This window comes from Choloepus didactylus, chromosome 3 (assembly GCF_015220235.1).
Source record: "Choloepus didactylus isolate mChoDid1 chromosome 3, mChoDid1.pri, whole genome shotgun sequence".
Taxonomy (NCBI): Eukaryota; Metazoa; Chordata; class Mammalia; order Pilosa; family Megalonychidae; genus Choloepus; species Choloepus didactylus.
In genome coordinates this window covers 117805791-117828913 of record NC_051309.1, presented here as the reverse complement: position 1 = coordinate 117828913, position 23123 = coordinate 117805791, and the positions used below count along the sequence as shown (strand labels likewise).

General features: G+C 40.5%; 2 protein-coding genes and 1 pseudogene across 7 annotated transcripts in view; 1 reads left to right on the top strand and 2 right to left on the bottom strand.

Moving 5' to 3' along the window:
- Nucleotides 1-4381, top strand: part of LEF1 (lymphoid enhancer binding factor 1) — a 159010-nt gene extending 154629 nt beyond the window's left edge. For 2 of the 5 annotated variants that reach the window (XM_037830432.1, XM_037830430.1), the window contains exon 11: nt 2651-4380. In XM_037830432.1, coding sequence (XP_037686360.1) covers nt 2651-2730 — 80 coding nt within the window. In that variant the 3' untranslated portion in view covers nt 2731-4380. Of the gene's footprint in view, nt 1-2650 lie in introns of all 5 variants that reach the window. The other 3 variants (XM_037830429.1, XM_037830431.1, XM_037830433.1) reach the window with 2 other exon arrangements.
- An 8382-nt stretch (nt 4382-12763) lies between these two features.
- The window catches only part of HADH (hydroxyacyl-CoA dehydrogenase), a 70143-nt gene continuing 59783 nt past the window's right edge, over nt 12764-23123 (bottom strand). For both annotated transcript variants that reach the window (XM_037830427.1, XM_037830426.1), the window contains 2 exons: nt 14791-14907; nt 12764-13141 (listed from right to left, as the gene is read on the bottom strand). In XM_037830427.1, coding sequence (XP_037686355.1) covers nt 13023-13141; nt 14791-14907 — 236 coding nt within the window. In that variant the 3' untranslated portion in view covers nt 12764-13022. The remainder of the gene's footprint in view (nt 13142-14790; nt 14908-23123) is intronic.
- LOC119529074 lies at nt 13776-14468 on the bottom strand (annotated as a pseudogene).

Below are 23123 nucleotides of genomic sequence, written 5' to 3'. Positions count from 1 at the left end.
CCGCAGCCTGGGAGCGGTAATTGCCACCTTTGATTGCGCCGACCTCACTGGCGGATTGGGCTTTGCTAGGGCTCGCCTGGCCTGGCAGACCTTCAGCCGCAGCCCCCCAGGGAAGCCTCAGATGTGGGGAGTCTCCAGCCTCTGGAGCCTCATTCTGTGGTTTCTTGAAAAGAATCTTGATTTGACCTGTTTTATATCTATGTAAAGCAACACTAGATGGCCCCCATTTCTCCCATTTGAGGGTGGGAGTTAGTTCGCCCTGACGACCCCGTATTTTAAATGAGCAACCAGGAGCAAACTGCATTATTTGATAGAGAGGCAGTTTCTCCGCTGATTTATTTAAATACTAGTTACACTACTAAGGGAATATCCTCTGGGCAGGGGGATAGTCGTTTTTTGGTAGGCAGTTGTACAAAAGATCTCGGAAGCCAGATTTACAGGAGGATTTGTAAGGGAGCAATATAAAATACTGAAATACAGGGCGGAAAATTGTGAGACTCGAGAAAGAAATAGCTTTATTAGGAGATGGGATTCTTTCCAGGGAAGTTGCATATTTTCCTTGTGATAAACGGCCATCTTGGGGCAGCCAGGTTTGTGTGTCTGTTACAATAATTTCATAATTATTTGTGCTCAGCTCAAGAAGGGAGAGAAGGGTAAGGCAGAGGGAGCAAAGAAAGACTCAGTGAGTCAGAAGTGCAGGGTGCCATGGATGGGAAGGTGCCGAGCCCTGTTTGGGAATGGGGGCCGCAGCAGGACCACGGAAAGTGTCTTTACATCAGGACTTCAGAATGAGCCTGCGGCCAGAGGCTGGGTCAGATGCCAGCAGAGAGGCAGCTTGTCTCCTTCAGCAAGCACGTGTTCCTGGCTGCTAATGGCCAGTCCATTCTGAACCACAGCGCTTGTCTCTGGCTGCTGGGAACTCCTGGTCCAGGGCTTTCCAGCCATTCCCCAGCAGGAAGCTGAGTATTTTTATATAAGGCTGAGAGGAAAACCTTCCCAGGAAGAGCATCCTGGAGCAAGCCTTTGAAAATCTATGGTGAAAAAGTGCAATGTAAATAGAAATCTGTGGGGTGCCCTCACCACCTTTTCCAGGCTTCCAGCTTCAGCCTATTCCTTTCTCCTTGGAGAGGCTGGGTCCTGCTTAGCTCTTTGGTCTTTTGTGTTAGATTGGCACCCCTCTTAGCCTGAAAACATCACAGTACTACAGTGTGTGGTGTGTTCGCCTGCTAAATAGGGAAAGGTTAATTTTGCAGGAGAATACGAACTGAAATTGTCCTTGAAGCCCTCCTCAGTTGAAAACGTGTGGCTGATTTCCTCTTGTATTGTGTATGTGTGTCTTTCCTATAGTTACCCAGATAAAGTTTTTTCACAGTTGAGATCAATAATTTTTAGGGACAGCATTGGTAGTAATTGCAGCAATAATAATAACTACAGAGCTATTTATGTGCCATGCACTCCCTAAACACCTAAAATATATTAGCCCAGACTCTCCTCAACAGCCCATGTGGTAGGTACCGTCACAGTTCCCATTTTACAGACCTCTCTCCTTCTGTGAAAAGCACTGTATAGACTGTAACTTGCCATCCCAGTGAAATGCCATGCCATTATTAAACTATTCAAAACTTCCTTTTATTTCTCCTAATTTTTCTTCCAATTCATTGAAATAAAAAGCACAAAGGAAACCACTATTATTTAAGATGAATTTTTAAAGGAAGTGTTTGCTAGTAACATGGACACTCCAGTCACAAGCACCGAGTTGGGATTCATTCCGCTGAGGTTGTCGCGGGATCTGCACTTCCTCCCACGTGTCTCCACGGCCAAAGGAAAGCAGGGGAGGCGCATGCTCTCCTGAGGGAAGGAACGGAACTTTGGAATGCTTTCCCCTTGTATTGTCTTTGAATCTTGTTACAATGTTATATTTTCTCCTTAATCAATCAAGTTTTTAAATTTCAGATCATTAAAGCTTTGGGGATTTTGGGATTCTCTTTTGAAATCCATTATCATCAGCTGTATCTAGTAAAATGTACTTAAAAATATTTAGCAAGTAATGCTTTCCAAGGCTAATGTTAGAGACCCTGGTTGTCATGCAGGAAAAAAAGATCTTGAAAACTGTAGGGTCTAAATAGAAGCAGAGAGTGAACGTACCTCAGACTGTATATGAGTGGACACAGCCCATCCCAGCTGCAGTAGTGTAGCCTGTAGTCCCATGTGAAATCATACAATGGCTCCCCACGGTGGACTGAAAAGATCAAACACTCTAGAATGACACAAATCTTTCCCTGATCTGAGCATCACCTGCCTTTCCAGTTGACATTCGGCCATATCCTACTGGTATCTTTCAAACATGTTTGAAAAATACATGTGACCTGAGTATTAAATACATTTCGCATCATAACCCTGTACATACATATACATATAGAGAAGAGACTGAAGTAAAAATTTCAATAGGTTTTACTTATCATATGACGTATTCTGAGGACTTCAGGTGAGCAGAGGGTGATCCATTTTAGCCATCACCAAATCAAAGTGGATTAATTATATGAATTATATGCAGAGATCTTAAGACATGTGCTGTGTTAATAGAGGTTAAAATCTTTCAAAGGCCTATGGCCAATAAATTTTAATAGCATTTCGTTTGTTCCTTCCTGAGGTGGAAAACGAAACTCATTCCCAACGTGCAAAGCTAAGGCAGCAACCCCGGGACCTCTTCTGGAGATGGAAGCTTGTTGAGAACACAGACTGTCTCCCCAGCTTGTGCAGTTGACCCCAAAGGAGAATTGATACCAACTTCATTCACATTGAGGTCCCTGCTAGAGACACTGACCCATAAAGACAATCACTGCCAACCCCCCTTTTGTCTACTGCAAGAGCCAAATTCCAAAATAACACATTTAAAAAAAAAAACAGATTTTTAAAAAGAAAATTAAAAAGCACATGAGAATCCTGGCCAGCAGGCCCTAGGTCAGCTGAGCAGCTCTCCTGTGCACCCAGAGCATCCTGCATCCAAACCTGTAACCCTTGGCAAGGACAGTGACTCGGCTGCCTTGGCCTGCCATGAACAACAGGCCTGCAACTAGCATGTCCATCAGCATCCCAGAGGAGGAATTTGTGGGAGAGCTTGCTCTTTGTTTCTGTCTCCATTTTTCTTTCTCTTCCTTTCTCCTAAAGCTTTTATTTAACAGTGCAAAAGGATCAATCGTATGTCTGCTTATTTTAAACTTGAATTTTTTTTTTAATTTACACTTTTTAGTTTTAATTTTCTTGTATATTTTGCTAGCTATGAGCTTTGAAATAAAATTCAAAAATCTGAAAAAGTTGAAAATAAAATGGAATTAAAAGAAGCCCTCTATTTCTGAGAGAGATCTTGTCCGCTAAGTGGCTTCTCTGTGAATTATCTGTAACAAATAGTGGCCTCTCATCCTTTGTCAGGTGTTCTATAGAGCTAAATAAATGTATCAGCCAACTCCACTCTGTTGGTAGCAATGGCAGTCCTATTTCACTTTATTTTTCTTCTGATTTTTTTTTTTTTTTTAATGGTAAACCTTAACAGATACTTTCTGCAGACTGGTTTGCAGTGAATTTTCATTTCTTTCCTTCTCAGCCCCTTGTAAAAAGCCCAGCACTTGAAATGTTATTACTTTAAATGTTCTGTATTTGTATCTGCTTTTATTAGCCGATTAGTGAGATTTTATGTCAGTTGTTAAAATGAGCATTGATGTATCCATTTTTTTTAAATAGCAAGGCACAGCCTTTGCCCAAAACTGTCATCTAACATTTGTCATTCCAGTTTGAGTTAATGTGCTGAGCATTTTTTAAAAGAAGCTTTGTAATAAAACATTAAAAAAAAGAAAAGTGTCATTTTAATTAAACGAAGTTCCTGATAGTCTAAATCCACAGGCCAGGACTGGATCATACCCAAGCAGTGCAGGGGGGTTCTGCTGGTGCAGTCCCCTATGAGGACAGGCCCATCCCTGTGGTGTAGGAGGACCAACCCATGTCTCCTAGACATGCCGATCCTCAAAAGAACTTGAATGGCTTAGCTCTCCTCCCTTTTCTGGCGTAGACATAAATCAGGGTAAACAGAGTCACTAGAACTTCCTGACCATCTCAAGATCCCTGTGGACTCAGCCAACAGATTGCAGTGCTCCCGTAAGTATGCAGGTAACTTCCCATCTTCATAGCTCATTGGCTCTCAAACTGGGCTCCTAAAACCACGGTATCCCTGTGTAAAAAAGGCTTGACTCCCACCCATCTCCGAAAAGTCAGCATTTTCCCAATTTGACTTTGTATTCCATCATTTCCCCTCAACTTGTATTATACTAGTCTGTAAGTTGCAAGAACTAGACATTTTAAGTTTAAAACAATGTTTCACAGTCTTCCACAATGGTACCCCATCCCTTGAGCTAGTTTGAAAGCCATTGATAACACTAGTCTAACTTAAATCTTTCTTGCTGAAATTCTGTTTTCCTTTTCGACCTTCAGTACAGCTAGGGGAACAGCTGGCTACCATAATAATAACCCTCCACAAACACTGCACTGAAGACTGCCATTAAATCATCCCTCAAATTTCTCTTCTCCAGGCTAAGTAATCCCAATTCCTTGAACCTTTCATCATCAGTGCTTTAATCATTTTCATAACTATCCTCTGGAACCTCTCCAATTTCTCTTCATTTAGTCCTAAATTTGGCCTGGGTGAGGCAGGGGGAGGGTGTCTGTTATGTTCAGGGACCTATTTGTTGTAAAAGTTTCATTTTCAACTGTGGCCAGAACTTCGTTTGAAAATTATCTCTTGAGTTTTCTTAATGTACATGAACCAACCATTTAAATGAGTCTAAATTTGCCACTATGGTCTTTTAGGAGGTTAACTGGAAAATTCCACAAAATTGTGTGAGAGGTGACTTTGGAGTGTCAACTTCTTGAAGAGAAGATTGTCACAACACACTGATTGGCTATTCTGGACCTTAGGAAGAAACCAACTATTTTAAAAAGTGTGTTCTATGTTGGAAGCAATGTAGTTATTTGTTTTTCTTACTCCTTTGTTTTGTTAGGGTATGTTAATTTTCTTGGGGTATGGTAGGGACATGTTGGAAGCAATGCAGTTATTTTAGGTTATTTGTTTTTCTTAATCCTTTGGTTTTGTTTGAATTGTTCTGTTTTTAATTATTTGATAAAGTAAAAAAAAAAAATTATTGCATTTAAAAAAAAAAGTCTGTTCTTCGAGTACGCAGAGACCTAGCAGGATATAAAACTGAAAATCAAGGTTTAGCCAAAGCCCGCCCAACACACTTCTCTCCTTCAGTTCCTCCTCCTGTACATTTTTAACAAAAAATGAGTAAACAACATAGAAATAAATAAGTTGCTCGGGCCCTCTGAGCCAGTCATTCCACACTTTGGTCCCTTCCTAGTTTTCTGTTTCTTCAAGAATAATTTCTCCCAAATAACTGGTATCACTGCACAATGCTCATTCCTGTTCCATTCTGCCAAAATCCTGCTTTCTGCAGACAGCAGTTCTGGGAAAGAGAGTCAGGAATCCCCTAGAGGTGTCGACCAAAGGGGGACCGTCCTGGGGCATCTGCACCCAGTGCTGCTCCCCCAGCCAGTGCTTCTGTTAGACCTGAGAGTGATTTGACTTCCTGCGGTGAGCTCAGAGCGGATTTCTGTGCCAAGCAGAGGAGGGTGGTTCAGCCCCTGCGAGCTGAGCCCTGCCTGGAGATCGGCTGGTCACTGCAAAGGGGGTCTTTTCCTGCTTTTAGTTTGGTTGCTGAGTTCTCTGGCAACTACCTGTTTATCTGCAAGGTGCCTTTGAACTGTCTCATGACTACAGCTGTCCTAAGTGCAATCATTTTCTCCTCTATATTTTAGTCTAAGTCTGGAACTATGGAAATCATTAATAAAGGGCCAGTGAGCAATAACAAGATGCCTGTGTGGCTTTCCTTTTAATGAAAAACCAAGAGGGAGTAATGCATGTCATTAAATTACATTTACTCCTGGGAATTTTAATATCTGCTCTGTGAAACCTAACATCTGAGGATACAAATGCAATTTTGAACTTTTTGATACAAACTAAAATTTGACTGCTAATAATCAGAAGGATGTGATTCTAAATCCTGCTTATGTAGGTGTATCGTGGAAGAAATAAGGTCACTAATTTAATTGACTATCTGGATATCATTTTGAAAGTTGCAACTCTCCAAATGGGAAAACACATTAACTTTTTGCAACCAAGAGTGGCTCTGGGGCTGATGTGTGTGTCTAGGGTAGGGGGTGGGGGTAGCAGAGGAAAAAGTGTACCAAGAGCAGCTATTTAAAATAAACATATTAGCATGAATCTGCCTAAATTGGAATTTTATACATATTTTATGTAATATTAGGTTACATGAAATTAATAATTTACAGTAAAACGAACTCATGTGAAAACTGGATGTTTATTTCCTTGCCCTTATTGAAGAAATAATGCCAATTTTTTTTGTCATCAGCATACCTGTGGGTAACAGTAAACTGGTATTAGAAATAATCAATGCTTTCATTCAATAAATTTTAATTGAACTCAACTGTACACTAGAAAAATGTTAATTTTTTGAAGATTGTTCACGATCTGCATTTGTTACAAGGTACCAGCATCCCTCTCCAAAAAGGATAATTTGGACTTTAAAAAACAGGTTCTATTAGGTGGTACACTGAGGAAAGCCCAGATGTGGAGCCACACAGTCCTGGACCTGTGTTGGGTGCTGCCACTTAGCCCTTCTGAGCACCCTCCTTGTGGGCTAAGTGAGGGTCTCACTAACCTCTACAAAGGTGTGGTGCTAAATGAGACGCTGACATGCAAAACACCTGGCACACTGCAAAAGACTAAACATAAATTTCCCCTTGAATTGTTCCCCAATTTGTTAGGAAACATGTTTTGTCCAGCATAAAAAATATTTTGTTATTTCCTATAGCCATAGACCATAAGCATATCTCTTCCAACCATGAAGCAGCTAGTAACCAAGGTTAACCCATTTATTTTGGACCCAAGATCAAGGAAGTACTTACACAAAGGCAAAGCAGAGTCTGATTTTTATCGGGTCATCCATACTGATGTGTTCTTTAAATATTTTTCTTAATCGAGAATTATATTACCAGCTAATTAAATTTTTGATCACCATTAAAAATGTGAGAGAAATTGGTTGAAAATACATTATTTGCCAGATGGAATGAGAACACTATACAAATAGATGTAATCACACATTGTCTTAACTGCTTCTGTTTATAGTCACAGTTGAATTAGTAGTCATTTTCTCTTCTCCATGTTTAACTTGTCTCAGAGTTTGAACTCAATGGAATCAATGAATTATGTCCTGCGCTGTCATCATTTGTTTTCTCTCATCAAAGTAAAATGGAGCCCCACAAATTGACGTGTTTGTTGTTACGGGTCCTTTCAAAGTTAGTTCAGATAACCATTGCTCAACTGGAGAGAGGTAGCACACAGTTCTAAAACCTAGCTTGCCCTCCATCTGTAGAGGTCTAGAGACACCGTGCAGTACCAATGACCCTCTGAGTGTCCAACAAAGCTACGGCTGCGTGGTGCTCCTGAGGCGCATACAAAAGCCCATAGGTGCCTTGTGTAAAACTCATCTGTTTCCCAAAAGCTGGCACATGCCGTGCCTGCTGCAGTTCTAAGGTTCCAACAACTGAGGCTGTTCTTCCTCCAGGTCCTGGTCCTGGAGAACTCACACCCATGCAGGCAGCCCTTGGAAACAGTCCTGTTTTCACGAGCTTCCAATCTGAATGAGACACACTATTGCAGCCAACTGCAACTTGCATTCTGAAACTTTAGAATGATTATCTCTATTCTCTCCTCAGCCTTTTCTTCCTAGAAGAGTGTTTCTCAGATTGTATAGTGAGACCTTCAACCAGCGGGGCTGGGGAATTTCAAGTGGTGATCAAGGATCCTGGAGTGTAGAGTTGCAAAGACGCTGCAGCTGATGGAGGGCAGGGAGGCAAACTGCAAGTCACGTGAATGAGATGAGCGCATAGTTCTCTCAGCAAACCAGGACTTGGGATTAGTTACGATTTTTTAAGAATGCTATAAACTAGTTTTCTCTCCTAGCACAAGACACTCTCCCCCAAGTACACACACACACACGAGTTTAAAAAAAAAAAAGGACAATAGAGAAAATCAAGATACAAGCACTGATAACCTTACCTTATGCCTATGACTTGAAAGAATACTGCGTCAGCTGCTGGGGGAATCCACCATGAGACCAAGTACCAACAGGGGAGCTGATGAGCTCTGACATCTTGTGCACTGTTCCTTCTCAGACCAGGATATGCATATATACTAACATTTCCATGAACTATGCAGGCTTCAGGGTGGCAGCTCTTTGCCACTTCCCTCCCTATTGCACTGCATTTTCATCTAATGGCAATTAGACAGGAGCTCCCTCATCTACAATTCAGAACATGTTTGCACTCCCTGGGAGCAAGTCTGAGGGGTGACTGGAGCAGGACTAGGCAGCAGATTTTCCACTCTGCCTGCTTAGACCTACTACAAATCGATGTGCTGGAGAGATTGCGCTGCAACTTTTTCCTACCCTAGGACTTTAATAGTGAAGTTAAAGGGCTCTGGAAAGCTACCTTCCCAGAAACACATGCTAAGACCTCCACATGGCTCCAGAGGGAGGCATTTAGAGTTCATTCAGACTGCCCCAAGTAGAAAACTCAGTAAGTTTCAAGAACTTGTTCTCTAGCACTGGTTATGGAGGCTTCTCAGTCTCTGTCGTCTGAACCTGGCATTTCTGGGGCTGCTTATCAAGAAAGAGGTAGCAGACAGCATAGTTCTTACTCTAGGTTTTCCCTTCCAAGATTTGCTTGAAACCAGGCTACATTTTTCTATTGGAATATTCCAGTAAGTGCATCTAAAGAAGTGAGGCTGTGTCTCGCTGAGGCTTGGAGACCCTCATGCAGACAGCACAGCCTCCCTGCTTCCTGAAGGCCTGCAGCGTTTCTCTATCAAGCAGAGGGCTCTGCCTTGAGGAACTAATGTTTGAGTCAGGTAACCCCTCCCCCTCCTCAACAATGAACCAAGAACTGCCTTGGTTTCAACTGTAAACAGCAATCCTGCTGTTGCTCCTTTGTCTTAGTGGGGGCCCATTCCCAGTTTTTACCTGAAAAGGGAATATATAGTATCATCTAAAACTGCATTATGATAGGATGAAGTTTCCTTTTCTTCCAATTCATATACCACCACTTTCCTAATCACTGTATGTGTTAGAAGAATCTCGGGGAGCTTCTCTCCGAATCATGTTTTTTATTTTTCCTGGGGTAGTAAATCATCCACAGCCTACGTTCCATATATAAAATGTACCTCACCTGAGTGACAGCCAACTTTCCCAGTCCAGTCCACTGGAACATTTCCCTGCACTTACCCCTCCGGATTAGCTCTAACCAGCACCTCCCCCAAGGTTTGGAAAGACCTTCCGGAGCAGCCATGGGGGGCGAATATGGAGCGCCAACACCAGGCTTTTGCCAGGTGGCCCAGCAGCTCAAAGACTCTCCTTTACAAGACACTTGGGACTGTTCCCAGTCTTCAGGTGTGAAACGTTCAGGGCTTACTGTCATCCTTTAAGTTTACAGGAACTGTGGCTTCCTTCCAAATCGGGAGGGAGGAAGGCAGGCCACAATTGTCCTGTAGATGCTGGCAGTGTGCTCACTAGTTGCTATCAATCATCTCATGTGATCAACTATCCTATGAAATAGGTACCATCATTATGCCCACTTTACCAGAAATATCTGGAAGACAGAAATAATCCCCCAACATTACACAGGTAAAGAGAACGGAGCTGAGAACTAGAACCCAAGTCTGCTCAATTGAAGCCCATGGTATTAATAGTTTACTCTGATTAATACTGCAGCAGCTAACAGTGAGTGATTTTAAATAAAACACTGAATAATATTAGTATCAATGACGGGATATTTCAGTCTTTCAGGAGTTAAAACTTTGTTCTGCCATTTCAAACTGGCAGCTGTTTGGTTAAGAAAGTTGCTAAAATAAAGACAAAAACTGTGATTATGAAACACTGAGATCAATTTAGAAAACAATACAATCAAATGGGTTTTCTCTTTCAAAATATAGCCTTGAAAGTACAGCAACACTTGCACTGTTCAGAGCATCTTCTAGATTACTATTTATGTACCATCAAAGCCTGTGTATAAGAAAATTAGTCCCACAAAATCACAGCCACACCTTGAAGTTTTGTCAGCTTGTTTGCTTAGGTTGAAATGTTAAGGGGATTAAAATCAAGGTGGAACAAGACAGAAGCCTGTTTCAAATGTGTGAAAAGTAAAACACAAACACAAAGAGCACAACTAACATATGTTGTTGTCTAAGCCCTGTCTAACATTGATTCTACCTTATCCAACTGTGAGTGGTTGAGTCCTAAATGAAACTTCTGAAAGCTGAAATGTTAAAGAATCAGAAAAGTCACTATTTAACAGAACCCAGTGGTGAATCACTTTGTAACACCAGATTTGTATACCATAACTTCTCCTTTGGAAACCTGGTCCCACCTTACCCCCCTGCTGCACCAAATAGCAGTCCCATAATCAGAAATGCTTCTTACGATTTGATGTCAAAAGAAGTTAGCCAACATTTTCCCAAGAAACTGTTATTAACAGTAAATCTTACAGACCTAAAAGGATCCAACTTTTATTTTACGAAGACATCTTAATAAGCATTAAACTATTCTTCAGGGAACTCCTTTTAATTAAACATAATTGAAGCCCAAGTGATAGTTATGTTCAGAGCCTCAGTATCTTTCAGCAAGTTCTTTCATAAATTCTACAGTTTTCTTTTTAATCGCAAGTTTTCATTTCAAATATAGGAATAAAAACACTAAGAGGAAGTAAAGGAAAGTAGTAGAAAATAAAATATCCTGTTGACCTGAAACCTGGTGGTTACTTAAAAAATTGTAGAAAAGATCCCAGTTTCCGTGTGGAGAAAAGTTGGGGAGGTGAGCGGCAGCGGCGGCAGCAGGGAGGTCGCACTGTCTGGACTCGTCCTCTGTCCTCAACAAGTGCTGCCAAAACACAGCAGAGCTTTTGAAAACCCGAGGCCTGGCAGGGTTCTTATTCGGTCCGGATTTCAACAAGCAGCTGGGCTGTGCGCGGAAGCAGAGCACCTGAGTGAGGACACCCTCCCTCGCCCCAGGGAGCTCTCCGGGGAAGCAGCTGTGGTCACCTGAGAAGGCGGAGGCAGAGCACAGGAAGGAGAAAGCCACCCCCCACCTCCCATGTTTAAAAGGAGAAGGATGTTCAAAATTTCTTCCTGACACATGATACATGGAAAATATTTTTTAGAAAAGGATAATCACATCGCCGAGTCATATCTCCTTCTGGAATTGAGGGGTCAAGAAGAGCCCTACCGTTTCCAGGACAAGGGTCTATGGTCAGAGAGCGAGGAGGAGGTGAAGTCCCCTCCTGAGCCCAGGGCTCATGTCAAAGGTCAAGAGCCAGCCTGAGAGGGAACATGGAGCTGTCAGACCACAAGGGCAACCTTTATTAACGTGCTGCCTTTTTTTCATTAGGGAATGTTTTAAAAGAGTAACCTAAAAGTTACCTAAACCAAGGTACTATGTGTGGTTGAAATGTACGTCTGTGTTTATTTTCCCACTACTCTATATAGTTGAGTCAAATAAAGAATATTAATAACATCCCTTTTATCAGTCATGAAATGGCAAAACAAAAAACAAAACAAAAAACCCTCTGATGTATTATAATGTGACCTAGGACACTAAACCAGGCTGCCCATTTTGGTGACAGTCTTGTCTGCAACGGTGAATTGAGATTTTCACATTTGCTATAGTATATTTAATTTCATCATCCCATCCTAGCTCTACTACAAAATATCTGGTGACTTTGGGCACATCACTTAAGCTTTCTGTAAATGAGGCCACTGGACATCAGGGTTTCTGATGTCTTTCCAGTTTCAAAAGTCTATCTTGGAAGGCACTTTCTCAAGCCAATGATTAATAGAAACTTACGTTGCACTATTCCACTTTGTTGGAAAAAAAAGAAATACATGTTCCTTAAAAACCTCAGTGCCCTTTTTACTGCTTTCCTGGTAAGAAATCTCCTGGGAGTGACAGCCACAGGCAGGTTATAGACAAATGCCTTCACTTGCCATACCTTCCCCACTATTGCCACTTTAAAAACTAATAAGCCAAAGAAGACAGGGTATAGCTTTAGTCTAAATTACCAACATTTACTCTTATAATCACTTAAGTTTATTATAAGTTTATTTCTATTTTAAATTCTACATATTTTTATTTTCAGTTCAAATATTCACAAATTAAAAGATTGCATTTTATTAGAGTCAATTTATAGGCAGTTTGCAGCATTGATTTCTTAAAAAAAAAAAAAAAAAGGGACAGTAATCATTAAGATTGCAGATATGACTAACCATGAAAACAGACCTCTTCCTGTAAACCAAGCCACCGAGATATTCCCACCAATCCAACAGCAACAACTGGACAATGAGCTGAAGAAAGACGTAACATCTTATGTCATGCCCAGAATGCTGAGTGATGCTCAAAGCTGCGAGTAGCAAATGGTCTCATTGAGGCAAGGCCCACTGCAGCACTTCATGCTGACTCACCACGTGTCAACAGCTCCTGACTCTCCCGCCCGACGATGAGAAAAGCAGGGCACTCTGGGTGGAAGTGCTTTCCCCTTTGCAAGTGAATGAGTTCAGGCAATTCTTTACATAAATGACAAGATTCAAAAGTTCCAAGGCACCAAGGATATAAAGCTTTTTAGAAAATACAGAGAAATGTACAGATTGAAAAAAAGGGAATTAGTTTCCAATGAAGGAATCTATTATTACCGTAACCAGTGTAAATAATTACTGCAGATAGATTACAATCAAAATGCACTTCGAGCAGACTGTGCTGTGTGAGGGAATGTCTGACTGAAGAGCATTCCCGCCGGCACTTGGGGGCTGGCTGGTACATGTGGGTTCTTCTTGGAGCCAGGGAAGCTGAGCATCATTTGTATTTGTAAAATCCTTCTCCACTCTTCTTGCCAAACTTGTTCTCTGCTACCAGTTTATTCATGATGGGGCTGGGCTGAAACAAGGGGTTCTCTGCATCCATTTCATACCACCCTATTGAGAAAAACGAAAAGGGCTTAGGATGAAGTGCTAGGCTTTCTTTTTTTTTTTTTTTTTTTTTTTAATTTTATTTTGTTAGAGAAATTGTGGGTTTGAATGATCATGCATAAAACATATGATTCTCATATAGCTAGGTTTATTTTCATGCCTTGGCATTCCTAGGGCAAGTCTGGAGGCAGAGCTTACAGAGAAGGGGCCACTGAGGCCACCAGGAAGAGGCACAAGGAAAGCTCAGCTCTTGCAGCCACATCGGCCCTCAAGCTCCTCGGGGCCCTAGCTCTATTTCCAGTCCTCTTGTTTAGCCAATCCCTTCCTGATAACCACTAATGTCAGATTTTGGTTTGCCAAAGGTCTGAGAACACAAATAGAACCTGTTAATTTATTAGCGGGACTCCTCAGAGGCACATTTAAACAACTTTCGGAATATACGTTAAAAATCTGAGTATGCTGCTGCTGGTATTTTGCACCCTCAAAAATTCAAAATCTCATGCTTCAACTAGAACCCTCCACACCCCTTCCAAATATATAAGTATTCTTTGTGAAACTTGGCAAGTAGTGAGCTGCATTTGAATTCAGTAGTCCAGCAGCTTTTTTTTTTTTTTAATTCACAGATTTTCATTTGGAAATGTTTGTATCAATTCAGTGAAACTAAATTTTAGAGATGCTGCATATTATTAGTTTGGATATCACTAGTTTATTATTAAAGAGAGACATATATATTATTTACACTATGGAAGATTTTGAAACTTCAGCAGAACGGGTGGCTTCACAGGATGCAATTTCAACAGCGATTTGTTCAGCCCACATACTTCCCAAGAAGGTCACCTTCTCTAAGTAAGAAATAATCCTTGTTGTCTAGATGACTTCAGAGCCTCCACATTCTGGGAGAAGCACTTTATCTCCAACTTTCACACTAACTGGTTGAATCTTTCCACCCTTTCCTTTAGATCCCAAGCCAACAACTACTACTGTTCCTTGCAACACTTTTCCTTGAGATTTTTCTAGAAGTATAATACCTCCTTTGGTTGCAGTTTCAGCTGCACTCTTTCAACCAATACTCAAAGAGGGGAAGAAACTTTCTAAATGCATGCCCTGCCACAGCTCCAGCTGCAGCAGCTTCTACTCTGCTCTCAAGCCACTGCCACCACCACAAGGAGCAGTAAACAATTTTTAATAATTATTTTACCTTCAGAGTCACTATATTAAAATGGGAACTTTTTTCTAAATGGCTGTGTATCACGACTGCAGTGGAGGTTACACAAACCAACACATGATAAAATGATCCACTGTACCAATGTCTGTTTCCTGGGTCTGAGATCATACTATGCTTTTATAAGATGTAACCATTGGAAGAAAATGGGTAAAGGGTACATAAGATCTCTGTGTACTCTAATTTCCAATTCCTGTGAATCTATAATTTTTCAACATAAGTTAAAAAAAAAAAAGAGTTGAGAGAGACTACTTATTCACATTTTCCCTTTCCCTGCCATCTATTAATTTAAAACTTTACGCAGGTAAGGGAGCAGGACTTTGGAAGGTCTGCTAAGACCCCTTATAATTTCTCTTTTAAACAGGCCATATAGTTCACAGTTTAGAGAGATAACCTCAACTCAATAAAAGACAACAAGAATTCCAATTCCTACCATCCACGATAAACTTTGTAGTATCCAGCCCAACATAGTCAAGAAGCTCAAATGGACCCATGGGGTACCCGGCTCCCAACTTCATAGCTGTGTCTATATCTTCTTTGGATGCATCACCTAAGGAGAAAAGAGCAACACTGAGTCACCATCATCTTTTCCACAATTCTTCTATCACTAGATAGTCCCAGAATTTCTAGAGTTTTATATATTTGCACATTCAAAAACCTCCTAGAATCAGGATTTCTGACATTGGTAAGATTTCATCTCAGAAGTACAAGCCAAATAAGTAACAAAATTTTCAAAGCTATTCCACCCATGGGAGGTGAGTTTACATCACTGCTACCTGTTCAGGAGAGAGAAGGCCCCGCAGTCTGGAAATATTAATTACTTTCTAATGACCGGGGATTTTCCAAGTCTGGAATGATACTATATGATAATTTACTAAAATATCACAATAACAGAAATTAAAAATTCCCTAGAAGGGTTCAACAGCACATTGGAGCTGGCAGAAGAAGAATGAGAGAACTTGAAGATACGTCATCCAGTCTGAGGAGCAGAAGAATGAAGAAAAGAAAACAGTGCCTGAGGGACCTACGGAATACCATCAAATGTACCAATATATACACTGTGGAGCATTTCAGGAGAAGAGAGAAAGGAGAGACAGAATATTCAAAGAAATAGTGGCTGAAACCTTCTCAAATTGTATATACACATCCAAAATGCACAATGAACTCCAAAAAGGAGAAACCCAAATAGACCTATTTTGCAGCAAATTATAATCAAATTGCCAAAGGCCAAAGATGAAGAAGAGAATTCTGAAAGAACAAGAGAAGCAACATATCACGTACAAGGGACCCTCAATAAGACTAAGTGCTGATTTCAAATCAGAAACCACAGAGGCAAGAAGGCAGTGGGAGGACATATTTAAACTGCTGAATGCAAAACTGCCAACCAAGAATTCTGTATCTAGCAAAACTGTCTTTCAAAAATGAGGGAGAAATAAAGGCATTCCCATATATACCAAAACTGAGGGACTTCTCACCAATAGACCTGCCCTATAAGAGATACCAACCAATGAGAGTTCTACAGGTTAAAAGGAAGGGACAATAAATAGATCAAAGCCACATGAGGAAGCAAAGATCTCCAGTGAGGGTAACAACAAGGGTAAATAAAAATGCCAGTACTATTGTATTTTTGGTTTGTAACACCACTTTTTACTTCCTACAGTACTGAAAAGGCTAATGTACAAAATGTAATGAGTCTTCAGTGGTTTTGGACTCATAATGTATAAATATGTCATTTGTGACAAGAACTTCATAAAAGTGGGGGGTGGAGGAGTAGAGGAACATAGTTTGTGTATCCTATTTAAGTTAAGGTGGTATCAAAGCAAACAAGACTGCTACAAGTTCAGGATGTTAAATTTAAGCCCCATGGTAACTATAAAGAAAATACTGGAGAATATGCAAGTTTGTAGAGGCAGAAATTAAGAGTACAGGTTGCCAGGGATGGACTGGGACAGGGGAAATGAAGAGTTAATGCAAAACAAGTATAGGGTTTGTCTGGAGTGATGGAAAAGTTTTAGTAATGGAAGGTGGTGAGTGTGCCACAACATAGTGAATATGATTAACTCCACTGAATTGTATGCCTGAGAATGGCTGAGATGGGAAAGTTTATGGTTGTGTATATGTTCCCCCAATAATTTTTTTTTTTTTTTTTTTTTTAAAGAAAGAGCAACTAAAGAGACAATGGCAGTTGGAGGCAATACATGATTCCGGATGAGATATGACAAGGGAGAAGAAAAGGCTCAAAAGGATATTTACTGAAACAAAAAAATCAGAATATAGATTGTAAGCTTTATATCTATGTTAAATTTCTTCAGCTTGATAGCTGCACTTAAGACAGATACATAAGTGAATATCCTTGTTCTCAGGAAGTGCACATGGCAGCATAAAGTATTCAAGGAGCAAGATATATGCAACCTACACTCAAGTGTTCAGAAAACAGACTGATAGATTCAGGCAGATAGATGGACAGAGGGATAGATGGATAGACTGATAGGTGATGGATAGATAAGATCAAATGATACAGCCAATGTGGCAAAATGTTAAAATTGGTTGATCTGGGTATCTTGGGGGACAGGAATATGCTGGAGTTCCTTATATGGAGTTTTTATTTTTGTAAATGTCCTGTAAGTTTAACTGTATTTCAACAAAAAAAGTTTAAAAGTTAGAAGAATAATATTTAAATAAAATGCCTATTTTTCATTGAGAAATAAGCTTTTTTTAAAAAAAAAAAGTTAAGAATTGAGCTTCCTGTTTTTATATGTAAAAAAATTTTTGTCAACTTTCTTGGTTTTACAAGTAATGCATATTCCCCTGGAATCATATTTACATAAAGCCTTTAGTCAAGATAATTGTTTAAAGAAAAGCACAGTGATTTCTGACAAGGGTTTTAAGTGCACTCAAAGGGAAAAAAATAATCTCTTCAACAAACGGTGCTGGGAAAACTGGATATCCACATGCAAAACAATGAAAGTGGACCCCTACCTCACATCATATACAAAAATTAACTCTTAATGGATCAAAGACTTAAATGTAAGAAATAAAACTATGAGACTCCTAGAAGAAAACACAGGGAAATATCTTCAGAGCCTTGTATTTGGTGACGCATTCTTAGACTTTACAGTAAAAGCACAAGAAACAAAAGTGAAAACAGATAAATTGGACTGTGGCAAATTGAGTTACGGATAAAAAAAAAAAAATTTTCTTAATCTTAATCCATTCCTGGGGATGTGAACTGACTGTAAGTAGGACCTTTAGAAGATGTTGTTTTTAGTTAAGGTGTGGGCAACTAAATTACAATGGATCTTAATACTATTTCTGGGGGCCTTATAGAAAAAAGCACAGGGAGAAGCCAGAAGCTGGAAGTCAATGGAACCCAGAAGAGACAGGAGAGGACACTGCCATGTGATAGGAAAGCCAAGGAACCCAAAGACTGCCAGCCATCAACACCAGGAGGAAGCAAACCTTCCAGCCTCTGAAACTATCCACCTTCGCCCATTATGTGGTGTTTGTCATAGCAGCCAGGAAACTAAGACAGGGACCTCATCAAAATTAAAAACTTTTGTGCATCAAAGGACATTATCAAGAAAATGAAAAGACAACCTACAGAATGGGAGAAAATATTTGGAAGCCATATATTTGGTAAAGGTTTAATATTCAGATGATATAAAGAACTCCTACAACTCAACGACAAAAAGATAAACAACCCAATTAAAAAAAAAATGGACCAAGGACCTGAAGAGACACTTCTCCAAAGAAGATCTACAAATGGGCAATAAGTACATGAAAACATGCTCAACACCATTAGCCATTAGAGAAATGCAAATCAAAACCACAATGAGATACACTTCACACCCACTAGAAAAGCTATTATTTGAAAAACAGAAAGAAAAAAAGAGTGTTGGTGAGGATGTAGAGAAATAGGAACCCTCGTGCATTGTTGGTGGAAATGTAAAATGAGGCAGCCTCTATGGAAAACAACTGGGCAATTTCTCACAAAGTACAGAATTACCATATAACCCAGCAATCCCACTTCTAGATATATACCCCAAGGAAGTGAAAGCAAGGACTCAGATAGATAGCTGTATACCAATGTTCATTAGCCACATCTGCCAAAAGGTGGGGGTAACCCAAGTGTTCATCAATGGATAAATGGATAAACAAAATGTGGCATATACACGCAATGGAATATCATTAAGCCAAAAAAAGGAATGAAATCTGATGCATGCGACAACATGGATGAATCCTGAAGACATCATGTTGAATGAAATGAGCCAGAAACAAAAGGACAAAGATTGTATGATCTCACTTATACGAAATAACTAGAACGTGCAAATTCACAGACACAAAAAGATTACAGGGTACCACAGGCAAGTGGGGAGTGGGGAATGGGGAGTTAATGCTTAATGAGTACAGTCTCTATTTGGGGAGATAAAAAAATTGAGGGAATGAAGGATGGTTATGATAGCACAACATTATGAATCTAATTAACACCACTAAATCGTACACCTGAAAGTGGTTAAAATGGGAAATGTTACATTGTATATACACTACCATGATAAAAATTAAAAGAAGGGAGGAAGTAAAAATAGAGAAAAATCCAGATCAGATTTATAATTGCCATGGATGCTTGGGTGTGCTGAATAGACTAAGACAAGGACTGATGTGCTTTTTTCCTTGGAATTTTACCCTTAACATATTGACCTGGGGCCACATGAGGCCTTTACAGAGAACAAACAGTCCCCTTTCTGTGAAATCAGGAACTGGAATATTTTATAACAAATGGCTATCTAGAATTTCCTTCCCAAACATAAAGAAGTGATAAATCATATCAAAGCTAGTTAAAAGGCAGAAGTAGTATTTGAACAGAGGGAAATTTTGTGCCTAAAAATTTGGATTTTTAGGCTCAAGAACAAGAATCACTAGAACAGATATATATTTTTAAGAACACATGAAATACCAAAGTCAAAGGATTTCAAGGCAGTTTAAATTAAATTAAAATACCTCCCAACTACTTTTTATGGGTGACATTATTAGCCCTACACTAATCAGTCAACCAGAAGATCCCGAGAACTGCTATTTGAATTTTAGGCCATAAAAAAGCAAACACAGTAACCTTAACAGGGGGCCTCACTCATTCATTCGACTTTTATTTAATATCTATTACAAACAAGGCATCAGAGACTCAGAGTGAGACAAAGGAAAACAAGATGAGCCCTCAAGGTGCTCAGGACAGAGGAAAAGGCAGATGTGCAAATCAAAAATTTCAACATAACAAATGCTAAACAGTCATGAAGATACACACAGTTCTGTGTGAGCAACAATGGAGCGATTTACTCAGACTGCACTTCAATCAAAGCCACCATGAGGCCTGAGTTCTGAAGGATGAAGAGAATCTCAAGAGCAGGTGGGAAAGGGTATTCCTGGCAGAGAGAACAGCACGAGCAGGGGCAGGGTGAGACAGAGCATGGCTTATTTGGATTGTGGCTCTGCAGCTCCTAAGTGAACTCTGCTCAGAGAATTTCATGGTATTATAACTGCACACTCCTCTCTCATGGCTTAGCAGCTCTTCCCTGTATAATACCCTCAGACATCTTCAAGGCTCAACCTCTTCCTTCAGGTCTCTGTTCCAGTGTTACCCCAGCAGAGAGCTTTCCCCTCCTCCCTATATACAAAAGAGCAACTATCAGGACTTCAGGCCAGGACTTCCCCCATCTCCTTGATTTTACTTCTCCGCTATTATAGACCACGATCTAACATGTTAGGTTAATATTGGCTCATTTATTACGATCTGTCTCCCCACATTACACTATAAGCTCCATGGGGACAGAAATCAGATATGGTTTCAATTCAACTAAAGCTGTTTAGTCAAATCTATATTCAAGGACAGGACAATGAACCCTAGAGCTAGTGGCAAGACTACAACTCCAGATTCAGAGACTCATTTGAGGACTATTTTATTTCAAAAAATAATATGAAGATACAGTATGTCATGTAACAAATCTAAACAGTTTTGCAAAGTCAGCACAACTGTAAAAATTCTGTTCCGAGTATTAAAAAGCAAAAGCAGCAATCAATTCATCATTAAACACATGCAGACAGATGTGCCAAGTATGAGATAAGGGTGATAATATGTTTTACACTAATAATTCCTAAACTTTAGTGTCAAGTACTTCCCTGAGAATCTGACACCCTCTCCATAAAAAAATGCAGAATTTTGCAACAAACTTAGGAGGTTCATGGAACTCCCCTTCCAAGTTAAGAGCCCCTAAAACTTTGGGCAAGACAACAAAGAAAAGCTTCATCAGTGAACTCCCAGATCTTCTTCCTGGCTGCGGACCTGGCACCTGCCCCAGCAAGTTTCTCTAACAGGCTCATCAGCACCACCTGCCAACCATTCTCAGCATCAACCACAAACCAGACTCACGCCAACATGATCAGTAATGTGGCGCCATTCCTCTGTTCATCAACTGTTACTTACCAAATGCCTGTCACATACAAGCACTTTACGGGTATAAATAAGAGGACCCAGACACTGCCCCAGAAAACACAGTGTAGTAGCAGAAGAAAGATCCATGCCATGTCACAGGGAAGTAGTGGCAGTGTCTCAAGAGAGGTTCCAAAGCATTCAAAGAGAGTTATGATGACAGAGATTACAACCAGCCTGGAGCATTAAGGAAACTCAGGTGGGGCCTTGTAAGAAAGCTGGGAAAAAGGTAAGCAGGGCAGATGATGAGAAAAGTGGTCCCCTGGCAAGGGCACTGTGTTTAATGGGTTACCACAGAGCCACTGAGTATGTCCTGAGCAGGCGAGAGACTGGGAGGCAGGTCGTTGCGCCCCCAGGGCCTGCCACCAGCACAGCCCTCCTGAGAAGAGCTAACCATTTGGCCCCACCATCCTGCCAGAGCTGAGTCATTGGGAGTGTGTGTCTGCCAAGGGGTAGCAGTCTACTGTTGGGCATCAGCCAATTCAAAGGCCTGAAGAAAGAGGCTCAGATCACAGGAATCAGTGACTGACCACACCGATCCTCAATTATAGCGTGAATGAATGAGAGCAATAGAGAGAGTGAGGACAGAAGCTGAAGGACACTGAGAAAGAAGGCCCAGCACGGCAGAAGAACGAGACTCAGAGGGCAGTGGACAGTGGGCCCATGAGCCACTATCAGAAGCTGAGGGGAGGTCGGAGGGCTTTGTGGCATTCTGGAAGCTGCCCTGCTGTCCAGGAGGCCTGAGTGGACTGTGGCTGAGAGGATTCTTTGCTCCAAACTCCTACGCATCCTTACGATAAGCCTCCACCCCTCAAAGCAGCATTTACCAATCCGTGTGCATGGAGCCTTTGCACTCCCGGGATATCAACAGTTGTACAGAAAAGTTTCCCCCAGATGAGTTCGGAAATGGTTGGGCTAAACAAAGTCAGAGTGTCTTCACTGCATGACTGACCACACAAAGGCTTTAATATGATGCTGATCCTGAGACTCCCACAGCTGTGTAGGGGTGGGAAGTAGGGGGTATGATACAACATGCAGGGTCTCTGAAACTTCCTTGACAATATGAAGCTTTTTCAGCAAGCACCACAAATGATTAGAGTTCTACAGGATGCCACACGTCAGAAGATATGAGGTAACAGGAGTGTCTGCTGCCTGAAGGAATAGGGAGTTTCTCTGCTGCCTGACTGGAATAGGGAGAGCCGCGACGACAAGGCAGAACAGGAATGGCAAGGAAGCATAAAAAATGACAAGGGAGGCACACCATCTAATTCATTTTATAAAGCTAATATCACCCTGATACCAAAACCAGATAGATACTACAAAAAAGGAAAACTATAGGCCAATCTCCCTAATGAATACAGATGCAAATATCCTAAACAAAATGCTTGCAAATTGAATCCAAAAGCACATTAAGAGAATTACACACCACAACCAAGTGGGGTTCATTCCTAGTATGCAAGGGTGGTTCAACATAAGAAAATCAATTAATGTAATTCAACACATTAGCAAATCCAAAGGGAAAAATCAAATGATCATCTCCATAGACGCTGAAAAAGCATTTGACAAAAGTCAACATCCCTTTTTGATAAACACACTTCAAAAGGTAGGAATTGAGGGAACCTTCCTCAATATGATAAAGGGCATATATGAAAAAACCACAGCCAGCATAGTACTCAACGGTGAGAGACTGAAAGCCTTCCCCCTAAGATTGCGAACGAGACAAGGATACCCACTGTCGCCTCTATTATTCAACATTATGCTAGAAGTTCTAGCCAGAGCAATTCCCCAAAACAAAGATGTAAAAGGTATCCAAATTGGAAAGGAAGAAGTAAAACTGTCATTATTTGCAGATGATATGATCTTGCATTTGGGAAATCCTGAGAATTCACCCACAAAGCTACTTGAGATAATAAACAAATTCAGCAGAGTGGCAGGATATAAGATCAATGCATATAAACCAGTAATGTTCCTATACGCTAGTAATGACCTAACTGAAGAGGCAATCAAAAACACTCCATTCACAATAGCAACCAAAAAAATCGAGTACCCAGGAATAAACTTAACCAAGGACATAAAAGACCTCTACATAGAAAATTACAAAAATTTACTAAAAGAAATAAAAAAAGGACCTAAATAAGTGGAAAAATATTCCATGTTCACGGACAGGAAGACTAAACATTGTTAAGATGTCAATTCTACCCAAACTCATCTACAGATTCAATGCAATCCCAATCCAAATTCCAACAACCTACTTTGCAGACTTGGAAAAGCTAGTTATAAAATTT